The sequence below is a fragment of the Octopus sinensis genome, linkage group LG7 (genome assembly GCF_006345805.1).
Source record: "Octopus sinensis linkage group LG7, ASM634580v1, whole genome shotgun sequence".
Lineage (NCBI taxonomy): Eukaryota > Metazoa > Mollusca > Cephalopoda > Octopoda > Octopodidae > Octopus > Octopus sinensis.
The window spans coordinates 105,467,212-105,491,778 of NC_043003.1; the positions used below are offsets into that span (position 1 = coordinate 105,467,212).

At 38.2% G+C, this 24,567-nt stretch overlaps 1 protein-coding gene across 2 annotated transcripts; it reads left to right on the forward strand.

The window, feature by feature from the left end:
• The first annotated feature begins 2,606 nt into the window (after window positions 1-2,606).
• On the forward strand, window positions 2,607-21,629 carry LOC115214504 (transmembrane protein 237-like). Of its 2 annotated transcripts, none has more exons than XM_029783704.2 (5): window positions 2,607-2,890; window positions 6,550-6,814; window positions 8,225-8,549; window positions 17,651-17,822; window positions 20,054-21,629. In XM_029783704.2, exons 1-5 carry the CDS (start codon window positions 2,642-2,644, stop codon window positions 20,237-20,239), a joined length of 1,197 nt encoding a protein of 398 aa, XP_029639564.1. In that variant the 5' UTR covers window positions 2,607-2,641; the 3' UTR covers window positions 20,240-21,629. The 2 variants fall into 2 exon arrangements, with proteins under 2 accessions (XP_029639564.1, XP_036360959.1); XM_036505066.1 differs by having other exon boundaries at window positions 2,607-2,887.
• The last annotated feature ends 2,938 nt before the right edge of the window (window positions 21,630-24,567 follow it).

Consider the following 24,567-nt stretch of genomic DNA (forward strand, 5'->3'; position numbering starts at 1 on the left):
GCAAACGTTTCTGCTAGCTCACCGCTGTGAAATATCAGTTGATCTCTTTAGGTAATCCAGCACCGAGCTGAGGAGAAAGCTTTTCCTTTCTCTTTGTGGTCAACCCATCTCCAGTCAAGGGCTAAGTTGATTAATGTTTGCAAAGTTAGACCTCTTATCATTTCTATTTGCATACAATCCTTTTATTCTGTCTTTCTCTCTAGAAGTCACAGAGATTAACACATAAAGCACGATGAGCCATGATTGTGGGTGTTAGGCACAGGTCAACTGGCCACAATTGTGGTCCAGATAAATGCATTTAATTTATGGACGTTTGTTGGGGTCTAATGTCACTCGAACGCTCCGATACTCCCCAGAATGCAAGAGGACTATTAGTTCAATTAATAAATTTTCTGATGATGTAAAACTTGCCACCATTATATACTAAGAAGATATTTTAACTATTTTGGGTTTTTGTGCATGGTAGTCTCACTTTCATAAAATTTGCTCGGCAGTACATGCTATGTAAGAGCAAACCCCAGCGTTTCATGGGTTAAATTAACTACTGTCATGCAGAATGAACTGGAGATTTACAAACAAGCTGTCTACATGCAAACAACTTGACAAAGTTGTATCATCATCATCATCATCGTTTAACGTCCATTTTCCACGCTGGCATGGGTTGGACAGTTTAATTGGAGACTGGCGAGCCAAGAGGTTGCACCAGGCTCTTGTCTGATCCACCAGTGTTTCTACAGCTGGATGCCCTTCATAACACCAACTGTTCCAAGAGTAGTTTTTTTTACGTGCCACCGGCACAGGGTTCAGAGGGGACTGGCATCGACCACGATTGGATGGTGCTTTTTACATACCACTGGCACGGGAGCCAGTGAAGGCAGTGCTGGCATCGGCCGTGTTCAAATGGTGCTTTTTATGTGCCACTGGCACAGGGATCACAATTACAATTTCCATTTGATTTTGATGTACTTGACTCAATAGGTCTCCTCAAGCACGGCATGTCCCCCTACGACCCAAGGTACTTTTTGAGTGGGCTGGTTATGCGACACTGGTGTAGGTTACAGCTGTGAACTAGTGTAACGATTAATATTATAATCAACTTAATAAACGACCATCTTGATAATTAATATTGTTATTCAATCATTTCTCTGCTGCATCTTCACATTAAATTCCATCGTTACATACTCATTTATGTCAAACTACAACTAAACAGATCTGGCAGAAGTGAACAGAAGTCACTGACAATAATAAAATAGGAGGAAATTAAAATAAAAAAAAAACAATAACAGCATTTGGTATACATTGGTGCTAACATTCACAGATAATTATTAGAATTACTCTCTTAAACCTTACACATTATGTTTGTTAATTTATTTTTGAATGGGGAAGAGAGTCTGAAGAAAAGGTTGTGTCCATGGTCTTTACCTTCTCTCCTGAGACCAGAACATGAGATTATCAAAGGAATTCTATCAATAACTCGTTTCGGATCTTTTCCTTTTGAACGGCACTTTGTAACATAATTTCTAGGTAACTAAAAAGTTTTAAACTTCGTATACTGGTAGAATGTGTTTATAAAACATCATTTTTTCTTGGCTTTATTGAGAAAATTCTATAGTTTGTAAGATATTTCGTCTTTAATTTCGAGCATTTCGGCAATTTTAACCTATCGCTGACCTCCATTTAGGTAAATAACATTCTGTGCATAATGAATATGTCCCTCGTTTAAGAAACAGATTGGGTTTATTTACATTTGTGAAGAAAAAAAGATACCCTTCCCCAACCCCTAACCCTAACCCTAAATCAGATTGAAATTCAATAGATTGATACTAGGGCCATAATTATAGGTGACATTTTCATTTGACACTGCTAGAAAAAAATCCCATTTTCCGTAGCGGTGTCGTATGAAATTGTCACCCATAATTATAACCCTAGTATCGATCTATTGCATTTCAATCTATTTTAGATTTAGGGTTAGAGTTAGGGTTGGTTAGGGGTAGGGGAAGGGTATCTTTTTTCTTCACAAATGTAAATAAACCCAATCTGTTTCTTAAACGAGGGACATATTCATTATGCACAGAATGTTATTTACCTAAATGGAGGTCAGCGATTGGTTAAAATTGCCGAAATGCTCGAAATTAAAGACGAAATATGTTACAACATATAGAATTTTCTCAATAAAGCCAAGAAAAAATGATGTTTTATAAACACATTCTACCAGTATACGAAGTTTAAAACTTTTTAGTTACCTAGAAATTATGCAACAAAGTGCCGTTCAAAAGGAAAAGATCCCTCGTTTCTGTTTTTATGTGCTACCCATGTTACTTATTTGGATAACATTTATTTCTGTTGTATTTGAGGAAATTTTGGCTGTTCAAACAAGAGAACGTGACATTTTAGTCTATGAAGAATTATTAAAAAATGTTTCCCTACAAATATATTTTAGAAACGAAGTATTGTTATTTTACTCTAACAAATATTATAGTTGGTTACAAACATTGTTGTAAAGATTTATAACGAGAATAATTTTGATTTCTGTCAACTATGAATATTCGGCCCAATATTCACGGGGGACAGATATGGAAAACCGGTTAGTTTTGGTATGACACCGGTAATCACTAAGAGTTGCCAAGTAAACAAAGACAACATGGAGGATACAAGTGACAACCAGAGTTCTCGAAAGTTGCCTCCAATATCACCCCGGTCTCTCCCTTTAACAAAACCACCCCGTTCGACATCGAAGGGCAAAGTGAATGAAAGTTTTACAAAATCCCCACCTTTGAAAGAGAAACCAATTCCCTCCCCGCGCAGAAATAGCCGCCAGTTGCCCCCTTTGCAGGCCTCGAACGAAAGCATCTCTGAAACAGCAACTAAGAAGAAAAAGAAGAAAAAGGTTGTAAGTGTTAATGTATACTTTGTAAGTGTTAATATATTTATTGGATTGATGTGTCTCAAATAGTTGCTCGTGGATAAAAGAAGAAAGGACTCCCTCGTTGTTTCCAAATGTAGGATACAAACACAATTTGGAAAGATCTCCACAAAAAATGGGAACTCGTAACGTACGCTGGCGTTTCTTTATGACTTGATAAAATTGTTAGAGAAAAAATAATTCTGAAGTTTCAGGCAAATCTCTTTATTTTCGGAGACCATCAGTAATCTTCTTAAAATGTTAGTTTGTGGATCTGGTCCACTGGCCAAGAATAGGGGTTTTCAGTGAAAGTTTCGTCAGTTTGCATCTCGTTATTGGCACTGTGTTGTTTTCACCGAAACAAACCATTGCTGGTTCAGTGAATTGGGGCAGAAATGTGGAAGAGACAAAATTCTGAGTTGGACGACGTTTAATAAATTACTCACTCTCCCGATAAACTAAACAATCTTAATAGAAAGAAAATTAGGTAAACAATGTAGTTAAGCTTTATGATAATTCAATAATTATTAAATTGAAACCATCGTCATTTAATATCCATTTTTCCCCATGGCTGACATGGTTGGATGGTTTCATAGAAGCTGGCAAGCTGCACCAGGCTCCAGTTATCTGTTTTGGCATGGTTTCTATGGCTGGATGCTCTTCCTAATGCCAACCACTTTACAGAGTGTACTGGGTGCTTTTTATGTGGCGCCAGCACGGGAATGAAAATTAAAAAAGTTAATCTGAATAAGGAAATGTTCCCTCTCCCCATAAAATAAATAAATGATAAATGTATAAAGAATTCGAACCACACCCAAATAAGTTTTGTGAACAATGCAGTAAATAGCCAAAGGAAATGGTGAGGATAGCAATCTTTACAGAACTGAAACAAACGAAGCTGTTTATGTTGTACAAACTTTGGCTGTTGTTGTTTTTGTAGGTCCACCCAAACTTGCTCCAATGGTTCTGTGGTAATTAGGTAGCTGATTAAATATACCTCCACCTGATTGGGGGTCATACCCCACATTTCAACATGCAGAGAGGAATCATATGATGAGATACGGTGTGACGGTCTGGACATGTTACAGTCTCTTTACTGCTTAACACACAGACAGAATATTAATAAGAGGCATTGTCATCATAAAATGTCCAGTATTCCATGCTTGCATGGGTCAGGCGGAATTTTCACTCAGGCAGATTTTCTACTGATGGATGACCTTATTGACATCAACTCTCACTTGCTTCCAAGCAAAGTGATATTTCTCCATGGCCTGACAGAACACTAGAAACACTCAGCATCACTTCCATGATGATGATGCTCAGTTCCAACTGTCAGGTGATTTCTAGACAAGGCTGCACTCAAATGCACACACATGATGGGCTTCTTCCAGTTTCCATCTACCAAATCCGCTTACAAGGCTTTGATGGACTTGGGGGTATTACACAGTGGGACCGAAGCCAAGACGGTATGGTTGGGAAGCAAGCTTCTTAACCTTGTGGCCATGTCTGCAGAGGAAAACAACTGCTGTGCTCCAGGTTCCCTTCAGCTGCTGCTGCTGCTGTGCTCCCCTCCCCCACTTCCCAAAATCTGGTGGGTACAGAAATGAAATGAACAGCAGGGAGACTGAAATATGTTCTGAGACTCAGCCTGGAAGAGGCATAGTTTCAGCGGAAAAAAGATTTGTGGCTCTAGAACTGCTTGATATGAGCTGACTTGGGGACTCCCCCCCCCAGCACCACCACTACCAAACGAAAGCATAAGTAATTCATCACTTTAAGCAGTGGAAGCACTGTGGTATTGATGAGTGTTTCATTGATTTTCAGTGATGAGTTCAATCCTTACATTTGGCAAAGTATTAGAATTCTGATCTCATTGTAGTTAACTTTGCCAAATGTATATCTCTCTTTCTGTCTGTCTATCTATCTATCTATCTGTCTGTCTGTCTGTCTGTCTGCTTGTCTGTCTGTCTCATCATCATCATCATATGTCTATCTTGCATGTTGGCATGGGTTGGAGGATTTGACAGGAGCCGACCAAGTGGAAGACTTACACGAGGCTATTGTGTCTGTTTTGGCAGGATTTTTACAGTTGGATGCTCTTCCTAACACCAACCTCTCAGCAGAGTGGACTGAGTGCTTTTTATGTGGTACCAGCTGTGGTCAGTTTTTGGCATGGTTTTTATAGCTGGATGCCTTTCCAAATGCCAACCACTTGACATTTTATATATATACTTACATATATAAAATTCTTTTTGAGAATGTTAAATCTCAAAGCAGATAAAGCTATAAATAATAGCATGTAAATATCATCATCATCATTGGGTTGGACAGTTTGACTGGGCTGGCATGCTGGTAAGCTGCACCAGACTCCAGTCTGATTTGGCAAAGTTTCTATGGCTGGATGCCCTTCCTAATGCCAACCACTCCAAGAGTGTAATGGGTGCTTTTACATGTCACCAGCATGACACTGGGGTGTGTTTATGTGTCACTGGCACGGGTGCCAATTTATGTGACACTGCTATCTGCCATGGCTGTGATTTTGTTCAGCTTGATGGGTCTTCTTCCCAAGCATGACATAATGCCAAGGGTCTCAGTCATTGCCTCCATGAGGCCCACCACTTGAAAGGACGTTGGCCACTTTGCCTCCATCAGGCCCAACACTTTGCCTCTGTGAAGCCTAAAAAAATTCTTGGGATAGAAAAAAATCAAAGACCTTTGCTATCCAAAGATAGATATTTACATATTAATTATAGCTTTATCTGCTTCAAGATCCAAAACAAGAATTATTTCACATTCTCAAAGTTTCTGAATTCTCATGACATCTTCATCATCATCATTTAGTGTCCGTTTTCCATGCTGGCATGGGTTGGAAGGTTTGATAGGAGCTGGGAAGCCGGAGAGGTGCATCAGGCTCCATTTTTCTGTTTTGGCATGGTTTTTGATGCTAATCACTTTACAGAGTGCACTGGGTGCTTTTTGCATGGCTCCAGTACAGGTGCTTTTTATGCGGCTCCAGCAGGATCACCAAGTAGCTTGCAAAACAAAGACCTGTTAGTTGAGAGAGGGGATAGAACCAAAGGAAGGGGCTGTGAGCCAGTGAGAGGTTAGACTACAACAGAGGGACAGAGATAGCTGTCTTACTATTGAGGATATAGTGGAGGCGCAATGGCCCAGTGGTTAGGGCAGCGGACTCGCGGTCGTAGGATCGCGGTTTCGATTCCCAGACCGGGCGTTGTGAGTGTTTATTGAGCGAAAACACCTAAAGCTCCACGAGGCTCCGGCAGGGGATGGTGGTGATCCCTGCTGTACTCTTTCACCACAACTTTCTCTCACTCTTACTTCCTGTTTCTGTTGTACCTGTATTTCAAAGGGGCCGGACTTGTCACTCTCTGTGTCACGCTGAATATCCCCGAGAACTACGTTAAGGGTGCACGTGTCTGTGGAGTGCTCAGCCACTTACACGTTAATTTCACGAGCAGGCTGTTCCGTTGATCGGATCAACCGGAACCCTCGTCCTCGTAACCGACGGAGTGCTTCCACTATAGAGGATATAGTGGAGGAAGCACCGCCTCCTACATGTTATTTTGCATGCACACACACACACATACAAATGTATTGTATTTATTGTAAAACTACCATCTTTACAGATTGATTCTCAAAGTTCATCTGGTGAAACATTACAAACCGAACAAGACATCAATAATGGTAGTCAGACGAGTGTTGTTCCCAAGAAAAGGAAGAAAAAGAAAAAGCAAGAAGAGATGCAGTTGTCGAGTACCCTCTTGAATTACCTGGGTGGCATGGAAGAAGATGTTGTTGAAAATAAAGAACCAGCTGATGAAATGGTTCAGCCTGTAAAAAATGCCATCATCACAAGTCAACCTGTTGATAAGCTATTTATTGAAACCAAAAGTATGTTAGCCTTTGAGTTTTTTCTATCTTTATAGTCAGGTATAGTCATATTTAACATGCTCATGTGCATTTGAACATGGAAAGACAATACACTGCTCAAGTATCTTGACAGAGGACATTCTCCTTATGAGTGTAAACATACCACCAGGCCACGAAGGACATCACTGGACTGTAGGACACATGCATTTCTGTGTCATTGCACTTCATCAGCAATGTATGCTGAGCCATCATTCATGGCCACTGAGAGCTGGTCGCTCTGAGAATAGAATATTGTACATTTGGTGTTGTGAGAAAAAACTTTGAGCATTTATTTATTCACCGAATCCATTACATCCCCTCCTCCCTCCAAACACACACTTCCTTGTGTAATCTGCTCTGCACGAAAATGAATGTGAAATGATGGGTTCAATCATCATCTCCATCATCATCATCTAACATCCATTTTCCATGCTGGCATGGGTTGGACGGTTTGACAGGAGCTGGCAAGGCTGGAGAGCTGCACCAGGCACCAGTTGTCTGTTTTGGCATGGTTTTACAGCTGGATGCCCTTCCGCATGCCAACCATTTTACAGAGTGTTTTGAGTGCTTTTATGTGGCCCCAGCACCAGTGGACATCAGTATGAATGCTTTTTTACATGGCACCAGCACGGGTGCTTTTACGTGGCACAAGCAGGAGTCCTTTTTATGTGGCACCAGCACAGAGATACAGTAACAATAACCAGAACATCAATATATGTTAATACTCCATACAACTGAGTAATTATCAAAAGAGTTGATGTAGCATTATGTGTGTTTTAAATGGACAAAATCACACTTGTATGCAGAAATTGTCAGGAGTGGCTGTGTGGTAAGTAGCTTGCTAACCAACCACATGGTTCCGGGTTCAGTCCCACTGCGTGGCCTCTTGGGCAAGTGTCTTCTGCTATAGCCCCGGGCCGACCAATGCCTTGTGAGTGGATTTGGTAGACGGAAACTGAAAGAAGCCTGTCGTATATATGTATATATATATATATGTGTATTTGTGTGTGTGTGTTTGTCCCCCTAGCATTGCTTGACAACCGATGCTGGTGTGTTTGTGTACCCGTCACTTAGCAGTTCGGCAAAGGAGACCGATAGAATAAGTACTGGGCTTACAAAGAATAAGTCCCGGGGTCGATTTGCTCGACTAAAGGCGGTGCTCCAGCATGGCCGCAGTCAAATGACTGAAACGAGTAAAAGAGTATATTTTAATAAGAACATATTTTTTCAAATTAGTTCATCTTTGGATGAGGTCAATTTAATTGTGTAAACCTCTTATAGATATTAATTTAGTGTCTGGTAGATAAATAAATGAATGAAAAATTATTTAGTAAAACTTGATAAATTTACTTAACATGTCTTCCTCTTCACGTTCTTCTTTTTTCTAACCAGGGAGTTTCAAGACTGAAGTTAAGAGCAAACTTACTGCAGATAAAACAAAAGAAAAACTGAAACTGGAACAATATGGTGATGGTTTTGTTACATTGCCACAGACCTCCTTAGAATTTGCTATCAAAACTCATCGTATGTGGCAGACTTTCTGTTTGTTCTTCCATGGCCTCACGGCAGGAATTGGTCTGTGGCAGGTTGTCATTGTATATATATTTGAATATAACCATCAACAGGAGTTTGTAGAGAGTTACAAAATAATGGCCTTACCTGTTCAGAGTTTATTCTATGGCTTGTTAGTTATCTGCTTGGTTTCTGCATGTGACAGGTAAGACAAAATATTCTTTCATTGTTTCTCTTTGCTACGTGTGTTAGCTGACTGCGTGAGGAGTGGGGGGGGGTGACTGGTGGAGTTGAGGAATGAAAATGTATTTCTTGGGTTGCATGAAGAACTAACTGAAACCTGCAAACATTTAAACTGCCACCAGCACTTTATATGTGAGACTAGCACCTGTGCTTTTTATATGGTGCCAACACCAGTGCTTTTTATGTGGCGCCAGTTATCATCATCATCGTTTTCTGTCCATCTTCCATGCATGCATGAGTAGGATGGTTGACAGGAGTGGGCCATGTAGAAAAACTACCTCTAGGCTACTGGGTCTGTTTTGGCAGGGAACAGCTAGATGCCTTTCCTAACACCAACCACTCTGCAGAGTGGACTCAGTGCTTTTTATGTGGCACCAGCACAGGCGAGGTCAGTTTTGGCAAGGTTTTTACAGCTGGTTGCCCTTCCAGATGCCAACCACTTTACAGTGTGGACTGGATGCTTTTAACGTGGCACCAACACTGGCAGGGTAACCAAGTAACTCACAAGACAAGGAATTATGAGAGGGACAGGGGCATTTGAGGAGGGAGAACTTGTGTCAGAGGATGAAAGTTTAGAATGTGACAGAGAGACGGAAGCAGGTATCTTGCCACAACAGAGGGGTCATTAGAGGAGGTGAACCAGTATCAAATGATGAAAGGTTAGTGTGTAACAGGGAAATAGGGAGGCAGAAATAGGTGTCTTGCTATAGAGGAGGTACATGGTTACCCAGTGAGAGAGAAGAGATAAAGAGAGAGAGGTTAGAAACAAGTGTGCTGATGTAAAGGAGATGCTTGGTTGCCTAGTCAGAGGAAAAACAAGAGAAGGGGAAAGAGAGAGAGTGTAGGAAACAGCAAAAGTGTAAGAGAGAGCAGGAGAGAGATGGCGTAGTGCTAGGGTATTACTCACAAGTAACAAGAATATGAGCATAGAACCTGGTTAGAAAAATAGGGTGCTTTTTATGTGACACCAGCACCTGTGCATTTGCAAATGTCCCCCAAAATTCACTCTGGGTCCCAAATATGAATTTGGGATTATATTACATGCTTTAATATACTAAAACTTTTTAGTCTTGAACATGTGTTTCTGAAATCAGGATGTGTCTGATGTGTGTGTCTGTGTGTCTTTTATGTCATCAAATACAGTAATGTGATGTGCTGTCAACTTGTATGAAAGGCATAAAACAAGTGACCTGAGAGAGCAGCTTGGCGTTAAAAGCATTTGTGGACGTCTGTAGAAATGGTAACTGTGTTATTACAGGTGTACAGGGTTAATGGATATTGAGGAAGGTGACCAAATGGCATTTATTGACTGTCAAAGGCAACCAAAGAATGCAGTCAAGAAGATCAGTTGTCTGTGTGTTTAGTCTGTGATGTAAGCTGATGCAGGGTTGTGAGGAATGGCTGTGTGCCATACTGTAGACCTTTCCAGCCCATGTTAGAATGGGAAAATGGTTGTTAAAATGTTGCTGTTGTTGATGTTTTTGTTCAGCTTCAGATCAGCCCTGATCGGTTGTGGTCAAAAGCATTCCAACCATGACCCTTCAGCCTTTTAAAGGTATACCACTTAAGATAGATGTGATTTGAAGGAGATTTGGTTGCTCAATCAAGCAAATTGAGAAATCCTGTAAAAGGCTCCCTCCTTACTTTGGTAATGCTGTCGAGTGTAGTGGTAATGATTTATGTATCAATATCTAAATATGTTCCATTATATATATATTTTTGAGTTAGAAATCAGAGAGATCTAATGGATGCAAATTAATTAATTAATCAATTAATTGACATATTCGCCTACAATTGCTTCATTTCTCAAATAAGTTTAAAATAACAAAGCCTTTTATTATGTCTATACATTCTGAGTATTCCAAACATATCCCAATGTAATCCTTGTATTGTCCTTTGTACACCCTGATGAGTTTCCATCCAAAGTATTTTAAAATGCAAAATTATACATTTCTATATGTTTTGTAATTTTAATTTTGTTTGTGAAATGAAACAATTGTAGGTGAATATGATGATTAATTAATAGATTAATTTGTATCCATTAGATCTCTGTTTTCTAACTCAATAATAATATTTGATATTTTACAATATTTTTTTAATATATTCATTGACGAAATACCTCTTCGAAATTTGATATATTAAACCAGTGTATCTTGGAAAATATCCTCATTGTGGCTATATATATATATATATATATATATATAATACAAAAAATGGGACAATAACACAACAGGCGATAACAAGATATCCAGACAGATGATACAAAAAGGGACAAGAAAAAACAAGGACGGGTCATTCAGAGTTTTCTTTCATCAGTCGAGTTGCAGATTATCTTTGCAGTTTTGGCTGGTTATACTCGAGACTGCTCCAATCTGGTCAGCCCCAAGGAAAATCTAAGCTACTAGATTCATATATATATATGTCTGTGTATGTATGTATGTATTAAGTATGTTATAGAAAGTATGGGCTATTTATGGAGTGCTCATAAAGAGCCAATGTGAAAAGATACAAAGTAGAGGAAAATGAAAACGCAAATCTTAGGCAGTCAATGAAATTCCCGAATGCCTAAATGAAGATATTCAATCAATGGAATTGAATGATATATATTTATACACATCAACATAAATTATGCATGTATAGGCGTAAAGATTCTCCGAGAGTGTGAAGAATAAAATTAAACATACATAAAAATATAGAAGAAATATAAAAGCACATATAAAATCACATATAAATAAAGATTACATGTAAAGAGTTATGCGTGATAAATATGGGAGGTGCAAAGTGAATGAGGGGTTGATAAATAAAGGAATCAAAATGTCAACCTTCAAAATGACAAACTCCCTAAATCGTCTAAAAATTCTAAAATACATCTAAGATATGAAATAGAAATGATACAAGATGTCAAGTTTAAGAACAATAAAAAAAAAAAGATCCAAAGAATAGGAGGGTGTTCCATCTATGGCCATTTCAGGGGTACATTACTGGTCAGGGTTAAAAATTAAAGACTCCATATATGCGATGTCTCCATCATCAGGATGATGTACTCCTTGGTGGATTAGTTCTTTATTAGGCACGAGGCCCAAAACACAGAGAAGACAGTACTGGTGGGGACATAAAACATAAGACAATGAATGAAAATGAGAAATGTACAAAAATGAAGATGGACGTCCTTGCTTGAGCCCCACCCTCAAGCAATCACGTTTGCTGTTCTTTACAGTTCATTTAACGATTTCAGTATGGAATCATTGTATCATGTACAGATCTAAGTCCTCATAATTTACCACTGGGGGTAGGTATTTATACCTTACCTTCTCTGGTGTAAAACGTATAACATTCCCGTGATATTTTCTTAAAAATTCGTATCTCTTCCTGTCCCCTAAGATGCATTTATCCTCCTCCATAACAGTCAGCTTCAACTCCAATTGTATCCTTGAATCTGTCGATGGTCTTCTCTATTGCTTCACTTGTTTTATAAAATAGCAAATTTCCTGTCTTCCATTCCAAGGTCTAATCTTCCATTTTTGTCTTCTTGCTGGGAGTTTCTTTGTTGCTTTCTCTGGTAGATGTTTGCTGTGGTGTGTTGCTTTCTGTCACTGCTTCTATTTGGTTACTTCTTTTCTTCTTCTTTTTTGAAGCTTTACGGGACAAGTAACCCTTTTTCTGGTGACCTGAGTGTAACAAGTTGGATCTAATTCATTTGTATTTCTTTTCTATTCTACTGTTTCTGCTGCACCCTTGTGCTCTGTTGGGACTTCTACCTCCTTTCCTGGTTCTATTGTACACATCCATAGCAAGTGAGGGGTCTCCCCTCCACAGTTATGTTTAGTTTCTTTTCATCCAGAAGTTCAGTTATTTCTGGTATTTCGCTTATATCTACCTGTGTTACCTGCACTATTAGCTCTAGCCCGTAGCCCCAACAGTTTAGCTGCTGACTTCTTGTTGCTTGAACGATGCTGGGCTCTTCCTTGGTACTGGAGAGGACAGCCACCGCTATCCATTCCTCCTTCATTTTAGGAGGAATCCTGCCAACCCTTACCCTAGATATTCTTTTGCCCAGGTAAGTTGGCAGGAGCAACCATTCTTCGTTTCCTATAGGTACAAGTGGAGTTCTTTACTGCCTCTTCTATGGAGGCAAATCTCACCTCCACTCTACCAAATTTCTTTCCACACGTGTAAAAAGTCACTTTCTTTTTTTATGCACTCTAGATACCCAGGTTGAGGGTCCTGTATATAATTGTTCTTTCTCCTACTTCTGCCAAAAACTCTTCTGGAGGGGTCAACTTTACTTTACCCCCAATCCTTTTCTGCATACTTTTTGCATACTTCTGTAGCTTATCGAGAGATAACAATACCTCTCTCAATTCAAACTGTGTTTCATTCTTTTTTCCTGCTACTACTGTGTAGTTTCCGTTTTTTTTCTCTATTCCTGCACAGGGCACCTCCACATCCATCCTGGGGTGGGGGTGGGGAGAGAAATAACAAGAAAAAAAACAAGCTTGCTTAACAAGTTATGTGTTCCAAAAAACATTAAAAAATCCAACAAAACAGTAACAATTTTTAACAATCAACAGTTCAAATATTCTCTAACCTTGGCCGAAGTCGGACAATCAAACAATTCACGCGTAATTCCAAGACAATTTTACTCCTTGGTGGTTGCCATCATACTTCTTTTTTTATTACCCTTAAAGGGACCCATAGAGATGGTTTACAGTACAAAAGACAATACAAAACATAGACTTGGGGAACTAAAAATTACAAAAAGGAAATCGAGTAAAGAAGAAAAGATAAAAGAAACAAATGAAATTATGAAAGAATGATAAAAATGAAGTGCAATGCCCACTTGACCCCAAAAGTTGATTGGTTACGTTTATACATTTTTTTTTTTTTACAGCCTTTCCTCCCATTTTTTTTTTTTCAATTTTTTGAAAACAAAAAAGTTCCCATGCTCATCATCATTTTTTTCTTTACTTTCCTATCTCCATTCTTCTTAGTTCCTCATATTCCACTACACACGACAGAGTGTCACGCAACTATATCCTGTCCATCACACTCACAAACCCACCGAATGTGTTCATAAATCTTTCATACCTTTCATCCTGCACTATAATTCCTCTATCATCTCCGTCAAATTTTTCTCTGGGTAGCTTCACCCTCACCAGTCCTTTCCATTTTGCTATTCTTTTTCCCACCCCCCACACTCTTTTCGTAGACTCTCAGGAATCCCTTATAATTACATTCTTCTTCTTCTGTTGTTTTTTTCCCCCCTACTGCTTGCATATTTTTAGGTTTAGGTTGTTCCCTACCTTTTTGTGGCTTCTTCTCGGTTTCTGTTGCTGGTCCCTGCAAATGTTCTCTTGTTTTAGCTTTCTTTCTTCTTTTGGGGCTGACAAACCCATCACTCCCCTCCTTTGCCTCTTTCACCTCAATCTTTTCTTTCTCTTTTGCACCACTGACTCACTCAACGTCGCTTTTGTCTTTCCTTGTTTCCCTTCTCTCCTCCATCTCCTTTTCCTGTTCCTTTTCCTCTGCTTTCTCGCTCTGAGCATGTTCGAACTTGGAGCACTGTGTCTTCATATGACCCCTCACTCCACATATATAACAATTGGGTCAACATCCCTCTACAACAACTTTCAGCATACTTTCCTCTGCAATCTCTATCTGGTAGGGGATTCACTCTATGTCTTCAAATGGGGCAAAAATCCACATCTCAACCCCGAATCCCCATCAGTTTAACATTTTTGTCTCTCCTATTGGTCCCAGTTTCAGATTGTCTTCAGTTGCAACCAGAAAAGCTGCCACCAACCACTCTGTCTTAATTTTAGGTGGCACTCTTGCTATTCTGATTTGAACACTGCGCCTTCCCCTATATGTGGGTAACAGCGCTACCTTGTTCGACTTCAGAATGGTGGTGGAATGTGAGGCCACCTCTTCTTTGGTGGCAAACCTCACCGCCAACCTCGTGCCGAAAAAATGATTTACAGCTCATATGCAAATGATCCCATGTTTGCTATGAGTGGAAGAGTCCAAACACTGGGGAATCATAATTATAACTACAACATTATTCTAATTCAATTAGCTAGTAGATCTAATTTTATAGGTTTTCAGAAATGTAGACTGAAATTTATGGCTACAGGAGGAGATTTCCACTGAAAACTTATTTAACATATTAGCATTATATAATTTAAGGATTATATATGATTCCCTTACACACAATGTACACTTACCATATGGAGGAGCCCTTGCAATTATGGACCATGTCAGATCATAAGACAAGTTACAGTCCCTAAGTTTATTTATATATGCTGCTAAGGTAGTAGAATTCTTATACTTGGAGTTGGAAAAGGAATTCAGATGGGCCCTATGTTGCCTTTTGAAGTCTACCGTACTATCTTTATATATCTTGTTTTGTCTATTGAGTACGCTAACTATACATTTATACACAACATTACATTGAAGACATGATCCTGCAAGTGGACAGGTTTGGGGTGCTCTACAGTTACAAATTTTATTCATTTGCATCCTACTTATTACTGTTCTTATTTATATTTCCAGCATTATTAATATCATTAGATTGGGGTATGGTACCTGGTTTTAAATTCATTAAAGTTTGATTATTATTATTTGTTATGTTAGTATTTGGGGTCGATACCTTAACTTTACCCTTATTTCTGTTAGTACGTAGTGCTAGTTCTAAAGCATTCTTATTAGTTGCACTTTTGTTGTCCTTGTTTTTAGCTATATCCTTAATTTCATTAGCATGTAGTCCTTTCCCTAAATTATTATTAGTTACCCCATTGTTGACCTTATTCATTATACATTTTATTTTACCCATATTTATAGAAGCTGTTATTGTTCCGAAGTTAGACATTGCTGAGTATGAAAATTTTACAGTAGATTTATTACAAATGGCATAATATTTGTGATGCTTTGGGAAGTTAGATTGTAGAATTTTAAAAAACAATCTGGGTAGATTCTTAACCCTAAGTAAGAAAGGAGGGGCAAACCAAATGACTTCACGTATTCTGGATTTAGACTTTCTAATTGTATTAGAAGTCTCGAGAGTAAGAGGTTTATACTTACAATTATTATGCTTATTATAATACCTATAAGATCTTGGTCTAAAGCATTTAAATGCGGCTGATTTGTGCTAGTATCATTTAATTGACCTAGTTCACTTATACCTATGCTATTATTAGGATTAATATTGTGATTTTTCTTTTTAATTATATATATATATATATATATATATATATATATATATATGGAGGCGCAATGGCCTAGTGGTTAGGGCAGCGGACTCGCGGTCGCAGGATCGCGGTTTCATTCCCAGAGTGTTTATTGAGTGAAAACACCTAAAAGCTCCACGAGGCTCCGGCAGTGGGTGGTGATCCCTGCTGTACTCTTTCACCACTCTTTCTTCTGTTGGCCTGCTCGCTAAGCCAGCGGGGTGGCGTCATTCGAAGGCTAAAACAATGCGAACGCATTGTGACCAGCGTGTAACAACATCTGATGGTCTGGTCGGTCACGTGATCATGTGATATACAGGGTGTAGTGAATATTTTGTTGTCTAACTTACAAAAAGCTGAAAGTAACACTGACATCTCAGTTTAACAGATATATTTACTAAATTTATATAAAAATATCTTGAAATAGTAAAGATTAAGTTTATTCAATAAAATTTCCATTGGCTTCAGCCACGGCCTCTGGACAACTTCGGAATCTCCTGTTGCTCTTCTGGACAGTCTCCTTGTTTAAGTTGGTGAATCCTTGCCCTCAGTTCATCTTTGGTGTTACAGGGTTTTTTGTTGGCTTCTTGCTCAACTGAGCTCCACGCATAATAATAAAGGGGGTCGCAGTCTGGGGAGTTAGGTGGCCAGATGTTAGGGGTGATGTGGTTTCAGAAATTGTCTGACAGCCATGACTAGGTTTTCCTGTTGCCAGACACAGGGTCTTCCAGCAGCCATCCTTTTGACACAGGGCAGCACTACCTTCTCCAGGCACTTGATGTAGGTCTCTGTGTTAAATGCGAGGCCATGTGGGAAGATAAATGGAGGCATAATATCGCAATCACTAGTGATCACTGCAAACACCATCACCATGAGATTGACTCTGGAATGTTTGTATTGGAGCTTCTGGCTCAAATGCCAAGCAGTACAGCATGTTGTTTCCAAATTTCTGGCTGAGTGGATTGCATCATGGTGGTGTTTTTCTCACAGACAGTGCCCAATTGACCCTACTATAGTGTGTAGTCAGCAAAATCAAAAACAAGCAATGCGCATGCACAAAATAAAAAATATAAGATGGCAACAATTTACCCATCGCACCCTGTATATATATATATGTATATATATATATATATTGAGAAAAAAAAATCTTATTTCTTCATTATTATTAATGCTTTTATTCGTTTCTTAAACTTGACAAGTTCAAGAATTGAACGAAAGCGCTAATAATAATGAAGAAATAAAAAGATTTTTTTTTCAAAAATTCTGACAACTTTTTTCTCAATATTCAATTTCTGTACACCACACCTAACACTCTATACATCTCTCTCTCTATATATATAAGTTAAATTTGTCTCAATTTGTCTAAAGTCGTAAGACACCTGCTGTTATCCTATTATTACCATTCTTGTTTTTATTTTTATTTTTGTTTTGGTTTTTTGAATTTATATTTGTGTGGCTTCGCCCGTTTTTCTGTCCTTGTTGCGTTTACATTCGTTCCTTTTTCCAAGAAATCTAATGCTCACAGCTTAGTTTTTCATTGGGGCTGGCCGCGTCGGAGCAAATATCAGAATTAATCAGCCGAAATTTGCTATGATGATCCGGTTTCTGACTGAAGATTAAAGGCTTTAAATGACCCGTCTGTTTTCTGTCTTCGTCCCTTTGTGTATTTCACGGTCTTGTTTCTTTATATATAATTTTTATACCTATATATATATATATATAATATATATATATATATATTATATATATATATATATATAGAGAGAGAGAGAGAGAGAGAGAGATAATATCACTAATTATACACATTGTATAAACCTATTTCTGTCTCATTTATTAGGTATGATATCAGTAACATCAACAAGCAATTCATGTTGGATGCTGTGACTCTCAAGTCAGGAGCTCTTTCAGTTGTCATCTACTTCATCTGTATTGTGATGCATGTGAGTGTTGTGCACATCGATGACAAGATGTTTCTTTACAACATGACTTCTCTCTTCAACAACACACAAGTAAGTTACAACAACATTGTTTTGCATTTCGCTATTTTTTCATCATCATCATCGTTTAACATCTGCTTTCCATGCTAGCATGGGTTGGATGATTTGACTGAGGACTGGCGAGCCAGAAGGCTGCACCAGGCTCCAATCTGATCTGGCAGAGTTTCTACAGCTGGATGCCTTTCCTAACACCAACCACTCTGAGAGTGTAGTGGGTGCTTTTTAGGTGACACTGGCATGAGGGCCAGTCAGGTGGTACTGGCATTGACCATGCTCGAATGGTGCTTTTTAAAATGATATTCATGGTTGATTTCACCCTCTGCCCATGGCCACCACTCCTTATGATCTTTAGTTTTGATACAAGTGAATAGTTATTCAGACTAAATGCTTTCAAGTATCCTGTTTTATTTATTTTTTTTACATTAAGTTCAAATATGTGAAGGTGTGTTGCCCATTGGTTAGGATGTTGCACTCATAATTGCTAGAACATGGGTTCAATTCCCAGTCTGAGTGGCACATTATATTCTTGGGCAAAACACTTCATTTAATGTTGCTCCATTCCACTCAGCTGGGGTCACACTGTGATGGACTGGCTTTCCAATCAGGGGTGGGGGTCAGACATCGGCCTTCTCACTTAGCCAGTGAGGTGGCATCACGCAAAAGCTTTAAAATGATGCAAAGCACATTGTGACCAGCGATGTATAACAACATCTGATAGTCTGGTCAATTCTGTGTTACCGTGAAGTTAAAATATACCATGGATTTGTATTCCGGTTTTAGAAAAGATACACCACGTCACTGCATGTTGTAAGCAGTGACTCAAGGGAATGGCAAAAGATAGGGCATCTTGTTGTAAAACACTGACTTAGAAAACCTGTCCAACCCATGCCAGCATGGAAAAGTAGATGTAAAATGATGATGATGATGATGATGATGCTGATGATACCCCAAGTTTGGTTCATAAACAAATACCAGTCATATCATAGGGTTGATTCGGTTGACTATAACCCTTCCCCTTCAAATTGTGTCAATGTGAGAGACCAATATATCTTTGGAACATTTATAGTTTGGGCTGTATTGTCTTTGAGAAGGGCACAAAGTCCATGAAATACGTTCGGTTTCACTGACTTTTTTTTTTAATCCAGTTCTGAATCTAAATTCTGCTGGGTTCAATTTTCCCTTTCATTCCTTCAGGGTAAGATTTAGTAGAAGACTCTGAAATGTGTTGTGGGTCAGTTGCTTCTCCTGTAAATGCTTGACCTTGTGCCAATTAGCATTCAATATTTAAGTTGTCAATCATGACTCATTAATCCTGTCCACCCCTCTCGACCCCTTCTCTTATGTTCACCTTTCTGTAACTCGAAGAAAAGAAAAAATGCAAAAATATTAAATAACCTGAAAATGGGATAACCATGAATGCCCTCTACAGTAACACACTTGTTCCTGTCCCTCTATCATACGTTAACCTCATGTCAACTGGTATAAAGCCATCTCCCCACCCTTCATTCCTATAAATATTGTTTTAGCTCTATTTATTCATTGAGTAACTTCTTCACAGTAACCTTCCTGATTTTTTATTTGTCCTAAATACTTGGATTTTTTACTACATCATCATCATCATCACCAGGATTTAACATCCTCTTCTATGCTGGCATGGGTTGGACAGTTTAACAGAAGCTGCTGAGGCCGAGAACTGCACCAGGACCCATTGTCAGTTTTGGCAGGGTTTCTATGGCTGGATGCCCTTCCTAATGTCAATCACTTTACAGAGTGTGCTGGGTGCTTCTTATGTGGCACTAACACCAGCACTTTTTACACACTTTTATATTTACTTCTTTGGGTTCTGTCTTGCTAATAACCATTGACTTTGTCTTTTTTGTAATCATATTTTGGCATTTCTTGTTACTCTGCTCTCTTAAATCCTTAAAAATGTTTTAGCCCGAAGGCTGTGGCCATGCTGGGGCACCACTGCTGATATCATGAGGTCTCACCGAGACATGAACTCGGATCGCTGGATTCAAAGTCCAGAGTGCTAACCATTACAATTTCTTATAATTTCTCGTTGCTCTCTGCCAGAAATACTGTTTCAATGGCGTTATCTTATATTCTTACCGTAACATTATAACATAACAGTGCAGTTGTTGTTATTGTTTGTTTTTAATAATACTTCTTTTGAAGCAATCAATGTATTTTACTTTTGTCTTTTGCTACAAATAAAAATATCACTATTCATATCCTTCCAGGAATTTTCAGAGGATCTTGCGACTTGGAAGATCATCAACCTACTCCGAGGTGTGGCAGTCATACTGGGGTGGCTTTTGCTGTCGATTTTCCCCAATACTGACCGTCTGGTCGAGAATCTATCGGAAAGTGTTGGCGACATTCTTGGCCCACACACAAGAACTCAAAATATTTCTACCATTTCCTAAAAATACATCATCATCATTATCATTGACAAGGTGCGAGTGAGCAGAATTGTTGCCATTCTGAACAAAATGCTTCATGGCATTTCTTCCAGCACTTTATGTTCTGTGTTCAAATTCTGCCGAGGTCAACTTTGCCTTTAAACCTTTTGGGATCAATACAAATAAATACCAGTTATGCACTGGGGTTGATGAATTCAACTTCCTCCTTCCCTCAAAATTACTAGCCTTGTGCCTATAGTAGAAAGAATTATTATTATTATTATTATTATTATTATTATTATTGATGACTGACTTAATGTCTTTTATCAAAACACCCATATCTTTTTATTTAAAAAAATCTATTTATGATGAAATTTGTGGTTATAGGGTTATATATTTTTCTAAAAGCCACTGAGTTTATAAATTCACCTTTTGACCAAGTGGTTTTTTATGTTATTTTACTACTGAGGTCAGCTAATCAAACACCCAGTGTTGGCAAGTCAAAATAGGATATTTATTCATGTATAATATGCAGTGAAGGGCAATCTTGGTGATTTTAGTCACTTATTCACCATGGAAACCAGGTAACCAGCCTTATGGGTTCCAGGGCTGAAGAGAAATTTATAAAAACAATATTCTACAGGAAAGATATTTTTTCTAGGATTTTATTGATCATAATCAAGGGTGTGCATTATACACAAGTGCATCACCATCATCATCATCATCATCATCATTTAACATCTGTTTTCCATGCTGGCATGGGTTGGATGGTTTGACAGGAGCCTCACCAGGTTCCACTGTCTGCTTTGGCATGGTTTCCACAGTTGGCTGCTCCTCCTAACACCAACCACTTTACAGAGTGTTCTGGGTGCTTTTTATATGCCACCAGCACCAACAAGTGCATATTATACACAATTATAGTGCCACAAAACATATTTGTTTCTGTTTTAGCATTTATCTTGTGTTACATGAAGTCTGTTTGTTTCATTGTAGCCACCAAGATGTTGCATCCTGTTGATGCATCACTTGGTCTAACATTGGAGGGCCAGTGTTACCATTATCTGGGTTCAGAAAGACTGGTTTTCTGAGATGGAGAATGGTAATAGGAAGTGGAATAGGAACTCAGAATATAAAGAATCAAAACAGACATCATCTTGAATCATCTTGTCTGCTGCTTTGTTTTGAGATCTGTTCTTGTCTGATCCATTCACTGTTTCACTTTCCTACTAACTTGGAACGGTACTTTAATTGACCCACAAAAAGAAAGAAAAAAAATAAAAAGCAAAGTTGACCTCCTGTGGATTTGAACTCAGATCACGGGTAACCAGAATAAATACTGAACTCATTCTCTCTCTCTCTGATGCTCTAACAATTTCTCACAATTTACTACTTTAATACAAAAAGAAAAAAAAAACTGTTTATACAAACCAATTAAAAAAAATATGAGACTGATTGTTTCCACTCACACCTGGAATTGGATTAATTAAATTTTGTGAGTCATTTTCTTCCGTCCAAATTTTTTGAACTGAAACATTGAACTAATGTTTAATAGGTCTTTGGATTCACTTGTGCCAAACTTTTAGTCTTTTGAAAGTCTAAATACTTTTCCAAAATATAAGCATCCATATAACCAAACCATTTCTCAATTGTATTTTCTGGAACATTAAGTGAATAAGAGACAAATCTCTTTGAGAACAGCCTCTTGGTCTAGCACAGGCATCTCTCCAACTGGGGAAACTGAACACAGCCTTGCAGTTTGACAGTTAAGGCCTGGTTGGGTAGTTAAGAAGTTTGCTTTCCAACCACATGCTTTCAGGTTCAATCTCACTGCATAGCACCTTGGGCAAGTCTCTTATACTATAACCCCAGGCTTTGTGAGTTGATTTGGTAGATGGAAACTGAAGGAAGTGTGTATGTGTATATATTTATTTATGCATGTGTGTGTGTGTGAGAGAGAGAGAGAGTACATTTGTGTCTCCTTGTCTTGAGATCACATAATGTTGTAAATGATTGTCATTCATTTTCATTCTTCTGGGAAAATGTTACCATGGAAACAGGTGAGGGTTGGTGACAGGAAGGGTATCCAGCCGTTGAAAATCTGCCTCAATAAACTCCGTCCAACCCATGCTGTCATGGAAAAGTGAGTGTTGAAATGATAATGATGTTTGCCTCAGTGTTACTGCTGATGATAGTGAGATGTAATTTTCATGGTACTCTGTTGAGAGTGAAGTACCTTGCTTACAGACAAGCTGCAGTGCTATAGATTTGAACAGAATTTTCAACCTGTCACCTATTCCTTTAATTTCCATTTAATCAAGCCATCTGTCCACTAATTAAACAGACATTATCAATTAGCAATACTTTCAGACTTTTCCTCTAACCAGAGTTAGCTATTGTAAGGTAAGAAATACATGGTTTGATTTTCTGATAGAATATAAAGAAAATGTTACCACTGGGAGCCCTCAGCCTTCTGAAGAAATGCATTTGATGCTTAGAAGTATTTCAGAATGTAAACAGAAAGAAAAGTGAAACAATATTATAGTTAAAATTAAAAGTGAAAGAATAAAAGTATAACAACAACATATCACATTACAATATAGATGTTATTGTTTCACTTTTGACATGTAAAACAGAACCAGTCTAAGAGATTGCTTTGAACCCAGATTAGGCAAGACACTCCATGGATTCTAAGTAATGCATGTGTAAAATTTGAGTGAAATTGGTTGGGTGGTTCTCGAGTTTTAGGGCTTCTCACATTCTCAGTTTTATATATATAGATAGATTACTATTAAAAGGTGGTGTGCTGGCAGAATCGTTAGCACACCAGACAAAATGCTTAGCAGTATTTCACCCTTCCTTACATTCTGAGTTCAATTCCTCCAAGGTCGACTTTGCCTTTCATCTTCTCAGGGTTGATAAATCAAGTACCAGTGAAACACTGGGGTTGATGTAATCAACTAGTTCCCCTCCCCCAAAATTTCAGGCCTTGTGCCTTTAATAGAAAACATTATTATTCATTTATTCACTTAACTTCTTCCAATTTACCAATATCATCTCTCAGCGCCAATTCACAGCTTAGAGATGTAACACTTTCCTCAATGTATGATCTGCTCCAAGTATGGCTACCAATTGAATACTTTGTATGAAGTTTGGTTTTTGCAGCTTTCAATACCTATTTCTTTACTACCCACACGGGGCTAAACACAGAGGGGACAAACAAGGACAGACAAACGGATTAAGTCGATTATATCGACCCCAGTGCGTAACTGGTACTTATTTCATCGACCCCGAAAGGATGAAAAGCGAAGTCGACCTCAGTACCAGAATATTGCTGTCTTTGAGATGGTCCCAAGTACACCAATCACAATAGGTACCACAATCACTTTTGAGGCTACATTATTACTTCCGCTTTAGCAAAGGCAGAGGTATTATTTTCAGTTGTGTTTGTCCATGGATAAGATATCTCAAGAACCACTGGATGTATTTGGATGAAACTTTCAGGGATGTTTGACCTCACAACTAGCACGAGCTGAATAGATTTATCAATCCGGTACTGGACAAGGATTCCGGATTATTTTTCCTGTTTTTTACTTAATTTTTGAGAGCAGTTGGGTTCATTTTTAGTATTCTTGTTTGTGAGAGCAGTTGAGTTTATTTCGGATATTCTCATTTTAAAAATCATCTCCAGCCAATTGTTGAGAGGATGTTGGTGTTGCCTTGGCGGAGGTTTGTGCTCTCTGAGTGCTTTTGTTATTATTATTATTAAGGTGGCGAGCTGGCAGAATCATTAGCATGCCTGGCAAAATGCTTAGCGACATTTTGCCCATCACTACGTTCTGAGTTCAAATTCTGCTGAGGTCAACTTTGCCTTTCATCCTTTCAGGGTCAATAAAATAAGTACCAGTTGAACACTGGGGTTGATGTAATTCACTCGTCCCTTCTAAAATTGCTATCCTTGTGGCAAAATTTGAAACCTTTATTATTATTATTATCATTATTATTATTATTATTATTATTATGATTATTATTATTATTATCATTATTATTATTATTATTATTAATATCATTATTATTATTATTAAATAGCAAATGTTATTTACATGGAAAATTAATTGATAATATCTCAGTTGATTTATTAATTGTTCCTCTTTACGGCAAAGGAGAATAATTGTACATTATAAAAGCAATATATATATTTTATACCAAAGACCTGAAGACATTGATTTATTTCTGGAAATTTCTTCGTTAATAAAAACCAAAAAAAAACCTGTTCAACTATTTATCAGTTTTCTTGTCATTCATTTAGAGACCAAACAGTTTTATTTTTTCTCTGTCGAACAAATAAAGGTTTA